The sequence below is a fragment of the Capricornis sumatraensis genome, chromosome 4, assembly GCF_032405125.1.
Source record: "Capricornis sumatraensis isolate serow.1 chromosome 4, serow.2, whole genome shotgun sequence".
NCBI lineage: Eukaryota > Metazoa > Chordata > Mammalia > Artiodactyla > Bovidae > Capricornis > Capricornis sumatraensis.
Genome location: NC_091072.1, coordinates 132,092,237 through 132,110,236, shown reverse-complemented (window position 1 = coordinate 132,110,236; position 18,000 = coordinate 132,092,237). Strand labels below are relative to the sequence as shown.

Here is an 18,000-nt window from a genome sequence, read left to right as displayed (position 1 = left end):
CCAGAGTCTCTGGAAAGGACTCGAGGGGGCTCCGCTTGATCATATTCCTGTCTCCCGGCCACAACCGTACTCAGGAAGATGAGGTACTTTGATCAGCCTGGGTCATACATTCACTGCAACACTGCTGAAGATTTGTGTGAAATGCCCACCATGTAAGAGAGCTAACAATTCCCAAAAGGCAAAGATTTCAGCAGTCCAAAAGCAAACAAACAAAACCAAACAGATGTCTGTTGCACTGAGAAGGGACTAAGCAAGGTTGACTTCCAAGTTTTTCCACCTAGGTGGATGGCGATGTTGGTAGAATATGCAGACAGACTTATTCACATTGTAGTGATCATATCTCACTATACACAAACACAGAATCACTACATTGGATACCTGAAACGAACACGTTACATGTCAATTATATCTCAATTAAAAAAAAAAAAAGAAAAAGAAAATGCAAAGATAGAAGTAGTTTGAGCCCATAGGGAGAGCTGTTTTTAAAATGTTGAATTTAAAGGGCCTGGAGGACATTCGAATGAGGTCATCTCTTAGAAACAAGAAAGCAGAAAAACGGACACTTAAATTTTTAAACGAAAATTGTTTCGAGTTAGGATGCATCAGGGTGTGATGTGGGAAACCCACTACAGTTTCTAATGGGGAAATTCTTCAGCAAAAAACTACTTGTTGCCCGTGTTTCTTATTTATTAATCTCCATTCAATATCAAGCTCCGCAGGATCTGCACTTCCTTCCAGTCAGGACGGGTGCCTGACTTTGGCTTGGGGGTCGCGCAGTCGGAGCCTACTGGCCCTGCGAGCAACCCGCGGACTACAACTCCCGGCGTGCCCCGCGAGGGTGCGGGATGAGGTGGGCGGGGCCGGGAACAGCCACCCCCGTGGGCAGTCGGGCGGGGAGATCGGGCGGCGCCGAGCTGAGGTGGCGAGACAAGAGCTCCCGGATGTGGAGAAGCTGGGGAGAAGGCGTGGGAGGAAGATGGACTCGGTGGAGAAGGGGGCCGCCACCTCCGTCTCCAACCCGCGGGGGCGACCCTCGCGGGGCCGGCCGCCGAAGCTACAGCGCAACTCCCGCGGCGGCCAGGGCCGAGGGGTGGAGAAGCCCCCGCACATGGCGGCCCTCATCCTGGCCCGGGGCGGCAGCAAGGGCATCCCCCTGAAGAACATTAAGCACCTGGCGGGGGTCCCGCTCATTGGCTGGGTCCTGCGTGCGGCCCTGGACTCGGGGGTCTTCCAGAGGTGCGCATGTGCGAGAGTGGGCGGCGCGGTCTGGGCGGGGGTCGAGAGGGGGAGCCGGGCCGCCGGAGGGGCCAGGGCCCCGGGGTAGCGGCCCCCGGAAGGGGTGCACAAGATCCGGGGTGCCTGGGCCCCGGCCGCCCGCGGGGGAGGCAGGGCTCCAGTTTCTTCCTTGTTCCGTAACTGCTAATAGCCATGAACTTGGGACTGTTCCTGCCCCAGCCCTTGAGAATGACACCCGTAAAAGGGGAGATTTCCTCTTTTCAAAAGTCTGCGCTGCCCAGGTTGACCTCACAGGGTAAAGGCAAGGAGGCCACCCTTGTGAAATATCTGCGATAATACCTCCTTTAGACGAAGGCCACTAGCTTTCCCCTGTTGCTCAGCGTCTGCTACCCACCTGGTGCTGATCGATTAAGGAGGCGTCAGGTTCATGAATGGAGTGGGGTGTCAAGGCTTTTCTCATTTCCAGCTCAGCTTGGAGATCCTTTCCTGACCTTTGGAAAACATTCTAAGCTATCTGCCTGTTGTGAGTCAGCACAATCTAGAAAGCTGCCCACATTCGTACCTGGGTGCGAGACAGTGGAACAGCGTACCGTGGGGGCTGTTTGATGAAATGCTTCTAAATGATTTGATCATACCTTTGGAACCTCGTTTGCCCTAAGGACGGTTTTAATTGTGCATCATTTAAGAGACATGGCCATATGCCATGTTAATCAGGAGTTATGTCATTCATAAAAGGGAGGAGGCATTCTGTGCCAAGAATGAATTTACACATGGTAATTTCAGCCTAATAGTGCTTGAATTTGTTCCCCGTGAAAAGTAAATTATCTTCACCTTTTGATTGTCGAGTTTTGTTTTTAAAGAGATGGCTGTCTCTGGAGCATATTAATTACATACATTAATATGTGAATAAATGATTTTCATTTAACCGAACGTGTTTACAAAGGAGATACCAAAATAGTATAAATTTACTAATTTTCTTGATGTTTTTATCCAAAGGAAGTCTTGGGTGGTGCTGGGTGAATAGAAGCCTGCACACAGAAGATATTAATAACAGTAATGTAACAGGAAGTGTGCAGAGGAGAGATAGGGAAAGACTTGGGGATTTGGTTCAATACGGTAAACACTGAGTCTGAGTTTCTGCCATACACATCCAAGGGGTTTACAAGATGAATGTGACATGACTCACAGACTTTGGGACATTTTTACCTCCTTACAAAAGGTACACACTGGAAAACAAAAAAGGACCGAGAGAAGGTGTATCCAAGTTAGTAGTGATGTAGTAAAACCCTATTTCTGTGACATAAACCAGAGATCAAAATCACATTCTTAATAGATTGAGAACAACTCCTTTACAACTCCTACTGTATATGTCAGGAAACCCTTTTCAAACTGGCTTAACCTAAAAGAAGGTAGGACGTCTTTGAGATTCAAATTCAACAGCAAAAATGATTCATTCATTCTGCAAATATTTATTGACTACCTACTATGTGACAGGCACTGTTATGTGTCCTTAACCAGGAGTTTAGCAGTAGGGTCCATCCATAGATGGAGCTGGCATTATAACAGGGAGAAGATAGTTAATATATAGTGTACTGTATCCGGTAGTAATTCATATTTAAAAAAAAAAAAAAAAGAAAGGGGATGGGGCATGTGATCACCATAATCCTGTTTCTTGGTTCCTCTAAGGCTCTCCCTTTTATGGTATGGGGGTGGTTTTGCTGAAAACTGCAAAACTTTATACACATAACAACTCTATCCAAGCCTCTGTGGTCAACCAAACTCCATCATGGTTTCTAACGGCTTAAAGGCTTTGTTCTTAGGATGATTCCAGCCCCATAAAAGGAGTTCTCAATGCTGCCAGGAGGATTTACCTTCTTTCTGGCAGATAGCCGCTATACACCCTCCTTCAGCAGTTAATTTAGGAAACTTGTAATTATCCATTCATTCTCTTCCCTTTGAGGTCTAATCTACCACCCCAAAGGGGTAAGTTTGAATTTAATTGACTTATTCTGAAGCTGCAGTCAGTTTGGAGTAGCCTTCCTGCTTCTCACCTTCTACTTTCTTCAAAAAAAAAATCTACCCTGTGAAGGAATTGGAGAAAACTGTAGCTCACCCTGGTTGTTTTTCAGGCCTGGAGATTACTTTGTCCAAAATCATTTTGACTTAATTGAGTTTCTAGCCTGCTTAGAATCAAAGCTAACAATACTTTCAAGGTTGTTAACTTTGCCCATTAACTTACATAGTTAACAGTCAAGAAAAAAAGCTGTCATATTTTCATTTGGTAAAAAGTCATTGTGAGAGCTGAGTTTGTAAGAGCTTGGTTTTCAACAGTGGTTGAATGCTGTGTAAGTAAATCTTAGAGTGCATCGATTTTTTTACATGTTGCCTAATATATTTGTGAAAAATAAACATAAGTGTTGGTTTCACTTTTAGGGTGTGGATTTATGATTAATGAAAGGTTTGGGCTGTGTTGTCCTTGAAATGGCAGTTTATGATTTGAAGTTTCTGTTACAGGGACCATGGTTGATGCTCTTAGATGTAGTATGACTTCACTTGAGGCTAAAGCCATCATCATTCCACTTTGATGTTTACTTTATACTTGATTTTAAATTTTATTAAAAAAGCCTGTTTGTTCATTTGCTCATCCTTTTCTCTTGCATTTGCTAATGTAATGGTGCCCCTTAGCTGAGTGGAAATGATTGACTTCCTTATGATGATGTAATAAATGATAGTCACTGTATTTTAAGTGTACATGTAGGATGCTGTTTTCATATTCATAGTGCCATTGCCTTACATAGTACAAATAAATTAAACGTTTGGACCTTTGAAGGTGTGAAAGCAAAACTTCAGTTTTCCTTCAAACAGAGCTAGTGTGAGGATTAAATGAGACTGTCAGCTGTTCCTTTATCACCATTCCTATTATTTTCAATAGCTATTACTTACTAAACATTTATTCTATATTGTGGTTTATATTGATTTGTCGTAACAACCATATTTGATAATGGCTGTCATTGTCACCTCTGTTTTAGTGAAAATTTAGGCTTAGGGAGATTTGGCCTTGGGTCATGTAACTAGCTTGTGGTAGAACCAGGACTTGAGGCCCTTCCTTCAGAGTCCATGCTCTTAACCGTTTACTGTTTCATTCATTCAGCAAGTGTATATTGAGCACCTGTTATGTTGCAGGCACTATAAAAATACTTTGTAAAAAGTAAAGCATTATAGAAAGGTCAGTTATTGCTTCCTGGCCATTCTCTATTTCTACTAATAGGTTAAGAATTTCTCATGTCAATGAATTTTGTATCCCTGGTGTCCAGAGAAGGGCCTGAAACAGACTACGCAGTCAAGAGTCATTTCCATTTCATGAAAAAAGGAATGAAAGAAGAAACATAGGCAAACCTCTGTTTTTATTTACCATTTAAGCATTTCCAAAAGATCACTGAATCTTGAGGTGTTGAATGTTTATCATAGTAAAGATCAGGATATTAAAGTAAATGGCTTCAGTAATTTATTTCAGTTAGTGAGTTAACTAGATGTCAAAAGACTGGTCTCTTTTACTGTTTACTTTTTACTTTATACCATCACCACCCTTCTTTTATCCTCTCTAAAAAATTTACTGAGTTTTCATTGGTACTTCAGTTTGTTGTATACCTTTGTGACATTTTCCAGTAAAAAACTTATCCCAAAACTATTTCATATTTTGCAGTGGAGGGAAATGAGGGCTTCTGTGTTCTGCCTTTTGCAAAATGACACGAGTAGATATGACACACTTGACCTCTAGCCAGTGGCTCATCTTGCTTCCTCTGAAAAAAATTAAGGGGCTCATCTTGCTTCCTCTGAAAAAAATTAAGGGGCAAGGTAGGGGTTTATTGACTTTATCTCTAGATTTAAATCTTCCTTCTGCTAATAGTAATGGGAATTTCTTAAATCTAGAGCTGTTAGAAATTTTTCTTTAGTTTCTTTCTTTTCACTCTTGACAGTTGAGCATAGATGTATGAAACATGCAGTTTCTCTTTCTTTCCGTAGATGTTGAATGAAAGGGGTTAAGAAATACTGTTGACTCTTGAACAATATGAGGATTGAGATACCAACTCCCCTTAGCCAGGGCAGTCAGAAGTCCCAGATCAGCTTTTGATCTCCCATAACTTAGCTACTAGTTGCCTACTGTTGACCAAAGCCTTCCTAATATCATAAACACTTTTTTTTTTTTTAATTTAGGGCTTTCCTGGTGGCTCAGATGATAAAGAATCTGCTAGCAATGCAGGAGACCTGGGAAGATCCCTGGGTCTTCCCAGGGTTGGGAAGATCCCCTGGAGAAGGGAATATCCCCTGGAGAAGGGAATGGCTACCCACTCCACGAATTCCACGGATAGAGGAGCCTGGCGGGCTACAGTTAATGGGGTTGTAACGAGTCAGACACAACTGAGCATCTGACTTTTTAAATTAATTAATTTTTAATTAAAGGAAAAATTCTTTAAATTCTGTAGTGCTTTACAGTTTTCAAAAGTTTTACACACATCATTTCATGTGATCTCATTTTCCTCCCTGCCCCTGTATTGGCCTTCCTCCCCCTTTCCCTCTCCCCACTGGTAACCACTGGTTCTCTATATCTGAGACACGCTATGCTTTATTCAGTTTTATTTATTTTCATTATTTATTAACACATTTTATATATTTACTATATAGTATGTTACAGTAAAGTAAGCTAGAGAAAAGAAAATGTTAGCAAGGAAATCATAAGAAAGACAAAATACATTTACAGTACTTAGCTATAATGATATCATAATTGTACTTTGTTTACAAGATGGATCATCTATCAGTACCTACATCAGTATTGTCTTATACAAAACACTGTAGATATTATATATATTACTAACACTGAACATCAAAAATGAAAAGATATTGTAAAAAAGAAATTCATATTTATCTACAAGGATAATGATTCAGGCATTGATAACAAAGAAGCAGTTATATGATTGCTTTGCGGTAGTCTAGGGCTTCCCTGGTGGCTCAGTGGCAAAGAACCCAGCTGCTAATGCTGGAGACTAGGGTTTGGTCCCTGGGTCTGAAAGATCCCTTGGAGAAGGAAATGGCAACCCACTCCAATATTCTTGCCTGGGAAATCCCATGGACAGAATTGTCTGGCAGGCGACAGTCCATGGGGTCACAAAGAGTTGGACAGGACTAAGCAACTAAACAACAATAATGGTGGTATATTTTAATCAGTATGATTGCTTCATGGTAGCCTGGCCCACACACACTAATGAATGAATCATAAAAATTTTATGGTATATAGTATTACAGTCATATTCATAATACAGTGTCAGAAACATTGTTCTATTTTTTAAAAGCCAAAAGTGCATTATTAACTTTATATTAAGTATCATTCATCTTATACTACATGAGGGTAGATTATTATCTACATGAAAGTAAAGTGAAAGTGTTGTATTATCATGTATTATCTACATGAAAGTAAAGTGAAAGACTCAGTCATGTCTACTGTTTGTGACCCCATGGACTGTAGCTTGCCAGGCTCCTCTGTCCACAGAATTGTCCAGTCAAGCATACTAGAGTGGGTTGCCATTTCCTACTTCAGGGGATCTTCCTGACCCAGGGATCAAACCCAGGTCTCCTGCGTTGTGGGGACATTCTTTACTATCTGAGCCACCAGGGAAACCCACTATCTACGTATGTTTTATGTATTCATGGCATACCTAACTTTATTTTTTCTGATAGTACTAGGCTGCACAGTTTGCAGTTTTGTTCATACTGTTGCAGATCTCCTTAAATTTTTCCCATACATTTATTGAAACAAATTCACACAGTTCAAACCTGTGTTGGTTAAGGATCAACTGTATGCACGTATACCAAAGAAGTCATTCAGATGTCTTTGTGGAATGTCAGTCTAAAAGCATTGTGGCTAGAGTAAAACAGTCTGTTTCTAGCAATGAAAATTTATAAAGGTTAAGAAAACTTCCGTAGAGACTAGTATGCATCCCCCAAATAATGTTTTATATTTTACTGTGAGTCATCATCTTATAAAGTGCAAAAGGTCAGCTATGTCAGGTGTGGTTAATAGAGCTGTTACACTAAGCTCTCCTGAGCCAGTTAAGTCATGTTCTCCACGACTTTGATTGTTATTGGTGGCTTCACCCTGTTGATTCTGTGTTCAGATGTTTATGTACCCATTGTTAGTTGCCCCCATCCCACCCAAAAAAGAGTTGGCTTGTCTGACTGTTTTGGGCATATAAGTCTTTACTAAGCTTGAAACTCAGCCTCGTGATTTGGCTAAGCCACATCCGTTTTGTTTCTCAGTAGGAGTAGTAACTATACAATGCTTTGGATTTTGATGGGAAAAAAGAAATAGTATCTTCTTTATTTCCTTTAGATTTGAACTTCCAGGTTTACTAGTATTTTTAATAAACCATTAACCTTAAAAATATCAATTTTTTCTAATTTTATAAACTGATATCTAGGGCTGTGTAAACAATATGTATATAAATGTTATATATAATATAAATATTATATCTGGGACCACATTTATAATTCAAGCATTTTAAAATGTGGTTTCCATAGAAAATTCTTTATTTTTCTTTAAGTTTTATATTGCTTTGAATCTGTAACATTATTTTGATGGGACAAAAACTATTCTAACATTATGTAAGCTGTATTTTGGGGGTTGCAGAGCTCCTTTTTATCTTTAAATTTTTTTTTTTTAATATCTGTACAGTGTATGGGTTTCAACAGACCATGATGAAATTGAGAATGTGGCCAAACAATTTGGTGCACAGGTTCATCGAAGAAGTTCTGAAGCTTCAAAAGACAGTTCTACCTCACTAGATGCCATCATAGAATTTCTTAATTACCACAATGGTATGAATTTGACTAATAGTTTATTCAAAATGTTATGTAATTTCCAACTTGTTACTCATTTCACAAGACTTGCTTAACATTTGAATTTAGATCTTAGTATTACTTGCTTGCAAAGAACTTCATTTTGATGTTCTTTTCATTTGTCTTGTCTTTTTAAGAGGTTGACATTGTAGGAAATATTCAAGCTACTTCTCCATGTTTACATCCTACTGATCTTCAAAAAGTTGCAGAAATGATTCGAGAAGAAGGATACGATTCTGTTTTCTCTGTTGTGAGACGGCATCAGTTTCGATGGGGTGAAATTCAGAAAGGAGGTAATCTGTTGTATTGATTTTTATTTTAGCTCATCTTATGGAGAATTTTTCCTACGTAAATATTCTTTAGGAGTGGGAGAGTTAAAAAGGGAGCAGTACAGTAGAACGTGGGATTTCTATCACTGCAGTAGATAATGACATTTATAATCAGTTCTAAATCTTGTGATTGTTGAGATAAAACAATGGAAACTAAATTCATTCTCTATCTTTCTTTTTACAAAGGATTATTTTAACCCTCTATTTGTATTTTGAGGCAAATATGCTATTTTTCCAGAGCAGATACTTTTTTTGTGTTGTTCTACCTATGAATCACATAGAATGGTAGGAAAAGAAGTCTTCCACCAAAAAGTTCTGGAGAAACTCAAGAATGAATCTGTAGAATTGCTTCTCAAAGTTCACAACTTCTTTTACCAAAAGAGTACCTTAACATTTAGTTAGAGCCTTATTTCTCTCCAGACAAACTGCTAAAATATATCACAAAAAATAGAATTACCAACAAATAGGTAAATGAAACATACATGAAGAAAGGCAGTATGATTTCTGTTCAGTCCTGACATTTGTTGAGTGTAGGAAAACTGGGCCAGTTGTCTCTAACCTATGTTTGCTTTAGAGGAGATAGTAAGGAAGATGCAGTCAAAATGGAGAAGGCCCACAAAAGAGCGATTAAGATAAGAAGATAAAGTTATAGGCAGAAAATGATTTTTAGTCTCTAAATGTGAATGTCATAAAATGTATCAATGACTAGTTTATTGATTTCATTTAGTAAACAATTATTGAGTATCTTCTCTGCAAATTTGTTGTTTTATATATATAATATTTTGAACTTATTCACTAATATCAAGGGGCTTCCTTTGTAGCTCAATCAGTAAAGAATCTGCCTGCAATGCAGGACACCCAGGTTCAATTCCTGCATCAGGAAGATCCCCTGGAGAAGGAAAATGGCAACCCACTCCAGTATTCTTGCCTGGAGAATCCCACGGACAGAGGAGCCTGGCAGGCTGCAGTCCATGGGGTCACAAGAGTCAGACATGACTTAGCGACTAAACCACCACCACTAAATATCAAAAATAAAATATAGGAAGAATTAAAGCTTGAAAAGCACACTTTTGAATAAGTTAAGGAAACCCATTGTTAAACTGAATGTTGAGTTTTATATGATTAAAGTTAAAATGAGTTAGAAAATATCTATACATATCAACAAATACAAATTTGCAAAAAGTTTAGTGCAAAGGCAAGGGAATTCCGATATGTACTATACTATGCTATTAATGTACATAGGTTTGACCCCGCCACTCCCACCAGGTTGCATTTATAGGAAAGAAATTATAGAGAAATATACCAATAATGGAGAGAAAAAATCCACTTAAATACCTTGCAAAACTAGATTATCCATAAAATCAAATATTTTACAACCATTGAGAATAGTACTGTAATATATACCCTCAGACATAGTCAGATGTCACAAGTTTTCCACTTTAGAATTAAGCAAGTGTTAATGTATTTGTCAAGTGTCTCCTCTATGCATGCTTGGATCTGGCTGCTGGGACTTATTTCTTACAGAGTGTGTGGTCTAATGATGTCAGGATTTTAAATATCAGTAATGAAATGTTATTAAATACATAATAACTATAAACCATGTATGAGATATATATTTACTAGGACAGTTCGGGCCTAAAAAGAAAAGTATAAGGATACTATGGGAGCGTGTGATCTGGGGACTTCAGGAACAGCCTTTGAATCACATGTGAAGATTCAGTGGAGAAAAATACTATAGGACCTTTAATAGAAAGGCTTCATTTATTATATCATGGTGTAATTAATGTTGGTATTGTTCGGCCTTCATTATTACCAATGATAATAAACATAATTTATTCTTAAGTATATTTTATATTAGTATTTTTTTAATTACTGATAAGAATGTATCATACATTATATAAACATTTCTCATCAATATGTAAGGTTGAATAGTTTAATGAGGAAATAGTCATTTTTCAGTAATTCCATAAATGTAGTTTCTCAACCACATTAGATAAATAACACACACATTGTATTTCTATAGAAGCACATAGTGTGCAATAGATTTAAAGGGCTCAAATATTGAATATAGTATTTTATGACAAGTTCAGTTCTTTGGCAACTAAGGTTGCTTTTATGTCCTCCCAAAGGAGGAATAGGAATCCCTTAAATTTGTAGGAATCCCTTAAAACCTTAATTATTCAGAATTTCTCCATAAGATACTTTATTTTCCTCTTATTATTGAAGAGCAAAGATAAATCACCAAAATTATTTATCAGAATTATTATCAGATACATCATCTGAGAGTTGTTATCAGAGGTTTTGTTCCTTTAAAAAAATCTTGTAAATTGTTTATTTAGAAACAGAAATATTCTATATTCTGAGTTTATTTTTGTTTGCTTTTTTAAAAAAATTACTGAATGAACTATTTTGGTGTTCAGAGCACCTGGGACTTATTGTAGCTTTTTGCCTTTAGTTCGTGAAATGACTGAGCCTCTGAATTTGAATCCAGCTAAACGACCTCGCAGACAAGACTGGGATGGAGAATTATATGAAAATGGCTCGTTTTATTTTGCTAAAAGACATTTGATAGAGATGGGTTACTTACAGGTTTGTGCCCTTGTTTTGCAAAAAGTCTTTTAAACCCTTTTGTTTATGTACTTTGTTCTAAGAAAAAAGTACGGCACAGTTCATAAAGGAAAGTGTCAACCCCTAGAGGAAGAGGATTAACTGACAAGATTTATCATCCAATGTATTTATCTGGCACACTTAAACCCGAACTGATTTGGGATACATTCAGTGAATGTGTGAGGGATTCTGCTACAATTCTAACATTAAGAAAAGAAATCAACTATTGAGTATTCTACATATGTTGTGGTATTCATATTATTTCATTCAAAACTCTAATCCATGGTTGTATTATTGTCAAGTTGTGGTTGTACAGTTGAATAATCTTTGCTGCTTTTAAAAGAGACAAAAAAAAAAAAAAAGCATCAGTATAGTAGAGGTAGAAGAGCAACCAAGCTAAGCATCAGGAAAACCAGATTATAGTAATATCTCTATCTGTAACTGTTTAACCTTGAATATATCATTCTACCTGTTCTGCATCTTAGTGCTCTCCTTTTGCAATAAGTGGGTTGGATGTCTCTCTCAGCTTTAGAGCTTACATGGTTATATCATATACTATTTGTTCATTTTAGTTATTGTTGATTCAACGCCTACTGTTGATTTATGAAATACTACATAGGTTATGTCATATAATGAAATAAAGTAGATGTTCCTAGTTTTGTTTCAGAGGAGGACATGGTAGCTCTGAAAAATGAAGTCACTGGCTCAAAGCAAAAACAAGTTGTAAATGGCATTGTTAGGATTTTAATTCAGATCCTTATGTTACTCAAAAAATAGCATTTTAAAACTCGAAAACTCTACTGTTTATAGTAATTTTCATATGACTCATTCTTTAAGGGAAGAAATTTTCCAGTCTTCTGGTCAGTAGGTATACTGTAGGCTAGCTGTTCAGTTAAGTTTGAGTATTCAGGAAAATTAGATTTGACATCTATAGGTACAGCTTTCCCTATGCTCTTTGCTAAGGGGGACTGTAATTTGACCCTTTCCTAAGTGTGGAGAAAAATAGAAGTTCCTCATTGTAACAAGATTTGTAAAGAGACTGACAACTGTGAAAAATGTTAATTTCCAGTAATTGATCTTGACCTTGCAATGATTACAATCATAAGTGCCTCAACCCTCTTGCCCTGTGCATACCCCAGGATCATGATGCTCCTTGTTCTTTCTTTTGCCCACATGTGATCCATTTAGTTATTGTTGACTCCTGTCTGTACCTCAGAGATCAGTTCTGTGCAATAGATATTACAGTTCCTTTTCCTGCCGAGTCTGACCCCTATTGCAAATAGGAACAGAAGTTCCAAAAATACTTACACTACTGCTTTTGGATGATGAAGGGAGAAACTACCAGAACAAAGGGAGGAATACAACTAGGGATTCTCAGAAAATTCCTTGTGGTCAGAACCCTGGAAGATATGTATTATTTCTACTCTTGTTTAGTGTTAAAATAGAATTCTGAAAAAATGGGAACTTGCACTGTGTAGGTAGAATTTGAAAGGGTTAATTTACTTGTTTTACATGATTGAAATATATGAAGCTCTCCCCTCCAAAAGAAATTACTTGTTGTATGTATGAATTTGCTGGGTTGTTCATTTTTCTTAGTATTGTAGCGGTGAATTCATTGTTCTGTATTTTAATAAATTTGTTGATAAGCGTGAATGCGTGTTGACAACAGTCCTCATGGTACTCGTCATATGTTTAGGGTGGGAAGATGGCATACTACGAGATGAGAGCCGAGCACAGTGTGGACATCGATGTGGACATTGATTGGCCTATTGCAGAACAAAGAGTATTAAGGTGAAAACAAGACCTCAGAGCCTTTGCACTAGATCATAACAAATTATCTTTAGTAGATCCATTTAAATTCACTTTTAGACACAGATTTCTGACCCTCCAAACATCTTAGAATCTTTTGTAGTATTTTGCTTACGTGAGGAAGACATATACATAAAATATGCCTATAGATGGCTTATTCAGTAACTTCAGAACCACGTGGTTTGGTTGGACCACACTTAAAGTTCTTGCACTATAAGCTGAAGTGTGTGTGAAGTAACTTGAAAAGGTAATGTTTGAATAATTGGATGGGAATGGATTATCAAGTTTATTGGCGTTAGCCAGATGAGAGGGAGTGAGTAGTTTCACACTTGGATTCAAAGGTCTGTTTTGGTTTCTTTTAGATACGGTTATTTTGGCAAAGAGAAACTGAAGGAGATAAAACTTTTTGTTTGCAATATTGATGGATGTCTCACCAATGGCCACATTTATGTATCAGGAGACCAAAAAGAAATAATATCTTATGATGTAAAAGATGCTATTGGGATAAGTTTATTAAAGAAAAGTGGTATTGAGGTATGTGCCCCCTGAACATAGTGGTGTTTTTCAAGATTGTGATATAGGGTCAAGGTACATGTGACTGAAATAAGAGATTTACATTTTTAGTATTATCAATTAAAGTGTCTCAAATTTAGCCTTGACATGCCTAGAAAATTATGCTGTTTTTACTTTTAGGTGAGTAGAATTAGGAATCTATCAACAAAGAGATTTCTTGTTTATTTAATGAATGTGAATATATTATTTTAAATAGTTGCTACCTAATGTTTCCTATAGGATCTTGCAATCAGAAAGATTTTATAGAAAATAGATGTCAGCATTTGGAAGAAAGCAAATGTCAGATGGATTTTTTTTTGAATGTAGCTTATTCTTGCGATCCCTTGGACTTCAAGGAGATCCAACCAGTCCATCCTAAAGGAAATCAGTCCTGAATATTCATTGGAAGGACTGATGCTGAAGCTGAAACTCCAATACTTTGGCTACCTGATGCGAAGAGCTGACTCATTGGAAAAGACCCTGATAGGAGAAGGGGATGACAGAGGATGAGATGTTTGGATGGCATCACCGACTCAATGGACATGAGCTTGAGTAAATTCAGGGATTTGGTGATGGACAGGGAGGCCTGGCGTGCTGCAGTCCATGGGGTCGTAAAGAGTCAGACACGACTGAGTGACTGAACTGAACTGAACTAATTCTTACGATTGAATATTTTAATTCAAAGTAACAATACTTATTTATATTTTCAAAAATGAAGTTTAAGATGATTTATTATGATTCATTAGAGATCTTAAATACGTGTTCCTGAGCAGGTTGAAAGACAAGTTATAGACTCTCCTCTGAATAAAATGAATTATAGGGGAATCTTAGATTGCTAACAGACAATGTATGTTTTATTTTTTTACCTGTAGATAGATTACTTTTCACCGTGGAAAACAGTCTTTCACCTTTATTGGACTACTAGAAATAAAATCTGCTAAAGCTTCGTCATTTTAAAATAAGTTAGTTTATTTTTCTAAATTAGTCCTTCAAAGGACTACTCACTTGTGATTTGTATTATTTAAAAGGTATTATTTTATTGTGAGTGATATCTGTTTTCTCACTTCGCCCTTTTATTTTTTAGGTGAGGTTAATCTCAGAAAGGGCCTGTTCAAAGCAGACCCTCTCCTCCTTAAAACTGGACTGCAAGATGGAAGTCAATGTGCCAGATAAGCTTGCAGTTGTAGATGAATGGAGAAAAGAAATGGGTCTGTGCTGGAAAGAAGTGGCATATCTTGGTTGGTATCCTTCTTTTCAGCCATAATAATGGAAAGCCATAATTATGCAAAGAGATACTTTAATATTTATTATCTTTCACTGAAAACAATTCAAATTTCCATATATTTAATAATTAAAATTTTCAGTAGATACATGTAGAACAAATTTAAAATAAACACTCTTTACCAACATTTTATTAGTAGTATTTGGTCTATATTATAGTAATAGTTGTATTCAGAATGGTGAATGTTAGGTCCTGGGAGTTTCTGAAATTTATCCAATCAAAGGAAAGATAAGAGAGGGAGGGAGAGAGAGTAAAAGCAAGGCAGGGAGAAGGGTATAGTTAGGTCAGTGTGATGATAATTATTTATCAAGCAACATACAAATCAGAACTGTTAAAGGGAGACTTAAGATGTATATCAACAAAATGCAATATGTGGACCTTTTTTGATTTCTGACTCAAATAAATCAGTTATAAAAAGACAATTTTGAGACAGCTGAGGATATTTGAGCATGTACTAGGTTATTAGATGATAGTAAGGAATTACTGTTGATTTTGTTAGTTGGATGATATTGTGTCACTTTCTTAAAAATGTATTTATTATAGGGAAATGGTGAAGTGTTTACGGCTTAAGTATGTTGTCTGGGAATTCCTTCTTCCTTTCCTTCAAAAAACCTGGCAGGGAATGGATAAAAATATTGATAAATAAGGCAAAACATTAATAATTATTCCATATAAGTTTGGGGTTCTTCCTTATTAGAAATTTTCCTTCATAAAAAAGTTTAAATAATTATAATTTATATGTAGAATTTCTAGTACCTGTAATAGGCATGGCACACAGAGAGGATACTCCATTCTCCTCTAATTGACAAGCATTTATTTGAATTGCTTAAGAAAAAACACTAGACCTCAAGTATTTACTATACATAGAAATACTTTAACTCATTTTGTTCCATCTAATCTGTAGCATTCTTATATGCAGTGTCTGAAGTTGCCAGAACTGTTTATTGACTGCTCTTTGCATTATTTAGAAAGAATATTCCTCATCTTTAAATATTTAACTACTGTTTCTTCAACTTGATAGGAAATGAAGTGTCTGATGAGGAGTGCCTGAAGAAAGCGGGTCTCAGCGGCGTTCCTGCTGACGCCTGTGCCGCTGCCCAGAAGGCTGTTGGATATATTTGCAAAAGCAGTGGAGGCCGTGGTGCCCTCCGAGAGTTTGCAGAGCACATTTTCCTACTCATGGAAAAGGTTATCAATTCATGCCAAAAATAGAAAGTAGTGTTAATGTTGGAAAAGAACATATGCAGCCTTCGTCAACCGTTTTGACTTTTATTTTTGATTAACTACAATTCCATGCTGCAATGTTAACAGTGTGATTTAATTTGTGATCTATCTGATATCTTTTAAAGCACTCAAACTCTCACTCTGAAACCTTCTATGAAATAACCGTGCTCTACTTTTCCTCTTTATGCGGAATCATTAATTAGAGGTTGATTACAGTCTTTCTCAGATTTTTAGTCAATGCAAGTAAGAACATCATCAAAATTGACTTTGTATTGTACTCTGTAAAGTTGTGCGTTTGTGTGCTTTTAATGATGCTGAAACTTTATTTATTTGGGGATAGTTTGTCTGATAAGACATGCTCTTCTATTAATAAAATTACATTTCACAAACTTGATGAAAACTGTCTTGTTGTTTTAGAAGAGATTTACCAAACATTGCCCAATTTCCTTTAAACACTGACAGTGCAATTGGCATAAGAAACAAGCCACCAAATACCAGCTGTAGAGCATCCTGTTGTACTTTATATATGGATACATATAGCACATAAATACAAATAGAGATGTCTGAATAAATTTGTGTATTGTGAAGGTTCTATATTGATTTGTAGTATATCATTTGCAATTACCTGTGAGGTCATGGTGATTTTGTATACTATATTTGGCTATTATTACAATTTTACAACCACCACAAATCACTCTCCTACCTGCTTAGATTCCAAGAATGGGGCATTAGCTCATAAATGTGGACCCTTACCTAATAAACACTAGCCATTTCCTGTGGAACATTTTCATCTATTTCCACTATAGAAAGAGTTCATGTAAAACTCTAGCAAGAAGCAGGCCACGCATACTGTGCTATATAGGAAGTTGTTTTTCTGTCAGGGCTGAGTGAATCTTCAGTTCCACAACTGCCCCTATAGGCCAGACATAAGGTAGAAGAAAAAAGGATCCTCTTCTCCATTAATTTCCTTTACAGTTTGTCCTGGCTTTACTCCCATCTTTCTTGCTTTCCCACAGCAACTTCTTTTCTCCAGTCCCCTTAAATTTACACATTCCCAAAGGTTCTCACCCGTATTCTTGTTCTTCCCAAAGACGACATCTCTTCAAAATTTCAGCTATAGACTCTGTGCAGATGACTCCAAAATCTAATGACTCTAAAATCTAATGTCCGTTGTGAGTTCTGGTTGCATTTCAAATTCTTATAGGCCAGACACTTGTACCTCATCTCCCAAAGGTCTCATTTTATCACTGGGACATCACAGCCTTCCTCAGTTTCTCCATTTCTAGTCAGACACTAGATCTTGAGCTTGACACTGGAGCCCAATGTCCTTTCAGTTTATCTAATACGATTGCTAGTTTGATTATATATTTGCTGTTATCCTTTACAAAATGGATACCACAGAATGTGATCACACATGTCCTGGTCCAAATGTGCTCTGGACATGTAATATTTCCAGCTTTGGTTCTTACTAATCCTTGTGGGTCCCTCCACCCCAATCAAGCTATTCTGTGTAATTCTCCAACAATGCCTCTATTAGCCTATTCCCAAACCCTACCTTCTAATCACCAAATGAGTTACTCATTCCTACAAAAACCCCTGCCAAAATATCTCCCATAAATACCATATGTGAGTATAGATTATACTGGAGTCCTTGCTTCATTTCCATTACCCAAAGCCAAATACCAGGAGACCCTCAGTCCTCACTGTGACTCCTACTTTCTGTGTGCCCGGTAGTAGGGAATCTTAGTCAAGAAAATATATGTTCAGCGCTGACATATTAAAAAACTTAGAAGTTGCCAACCCCTTCCTTATAAGATGGGCTTCCCTGATGGCTCAGATGGTAAAGAATCTGCCTGCAGTGCGGGTGACCTGGGTTCAATCCTTGGGTCAGGAAGATCCCTTGGAGAAGGAAATGGCTATCCACTCCAGTATTCTTGCCTGGAGAATTCCATGGACAGAAGAGCCTGGTGGGCTATAGCCCATGGGGACTCAAAGAGTCAGACACGACCGATCCACTAACACTTTGACTTTCCTTAGAAGACAAACAGGCCAAACAAAATCAATGCCCTT

At 37.4% G+C, this 18,000-nt stretch overlaps 1 protein-coding gene across 1 annotated transcript; it reads left to right on the top strand.

Annotated features, from left to right (window-relative positions):
* The first annotated feature begins 924 nt into the window (after positions 1-924).
* On the top strand, positions 925-16,301 carry CMAS (cytidine monophosphate N-acetylneuraminic acid synthetase). The gene is made up of 8 exons (XM_068970697.1): positions 925-1,236; positions 7,964-8,106; positions 8,265-8,420; positions 10,912-11,045; positions 12,760-12,854; positions 13,235-13,406; positions 14,509-14,662; positions 15,728-16,301. Exons 1-8 carry the CDS (start codon positions 977-979, stop codon positions 15,916-15,918), a joined length of 1,305 nt encoding a protein of 434 aa, XP_068826798.1. The 5' UTR covers positions 925-976; the 3' UTR covers positions 15,919-16,301.
* Positions 16,302-18,000: the final 1,699 nt, after the last annotated feature.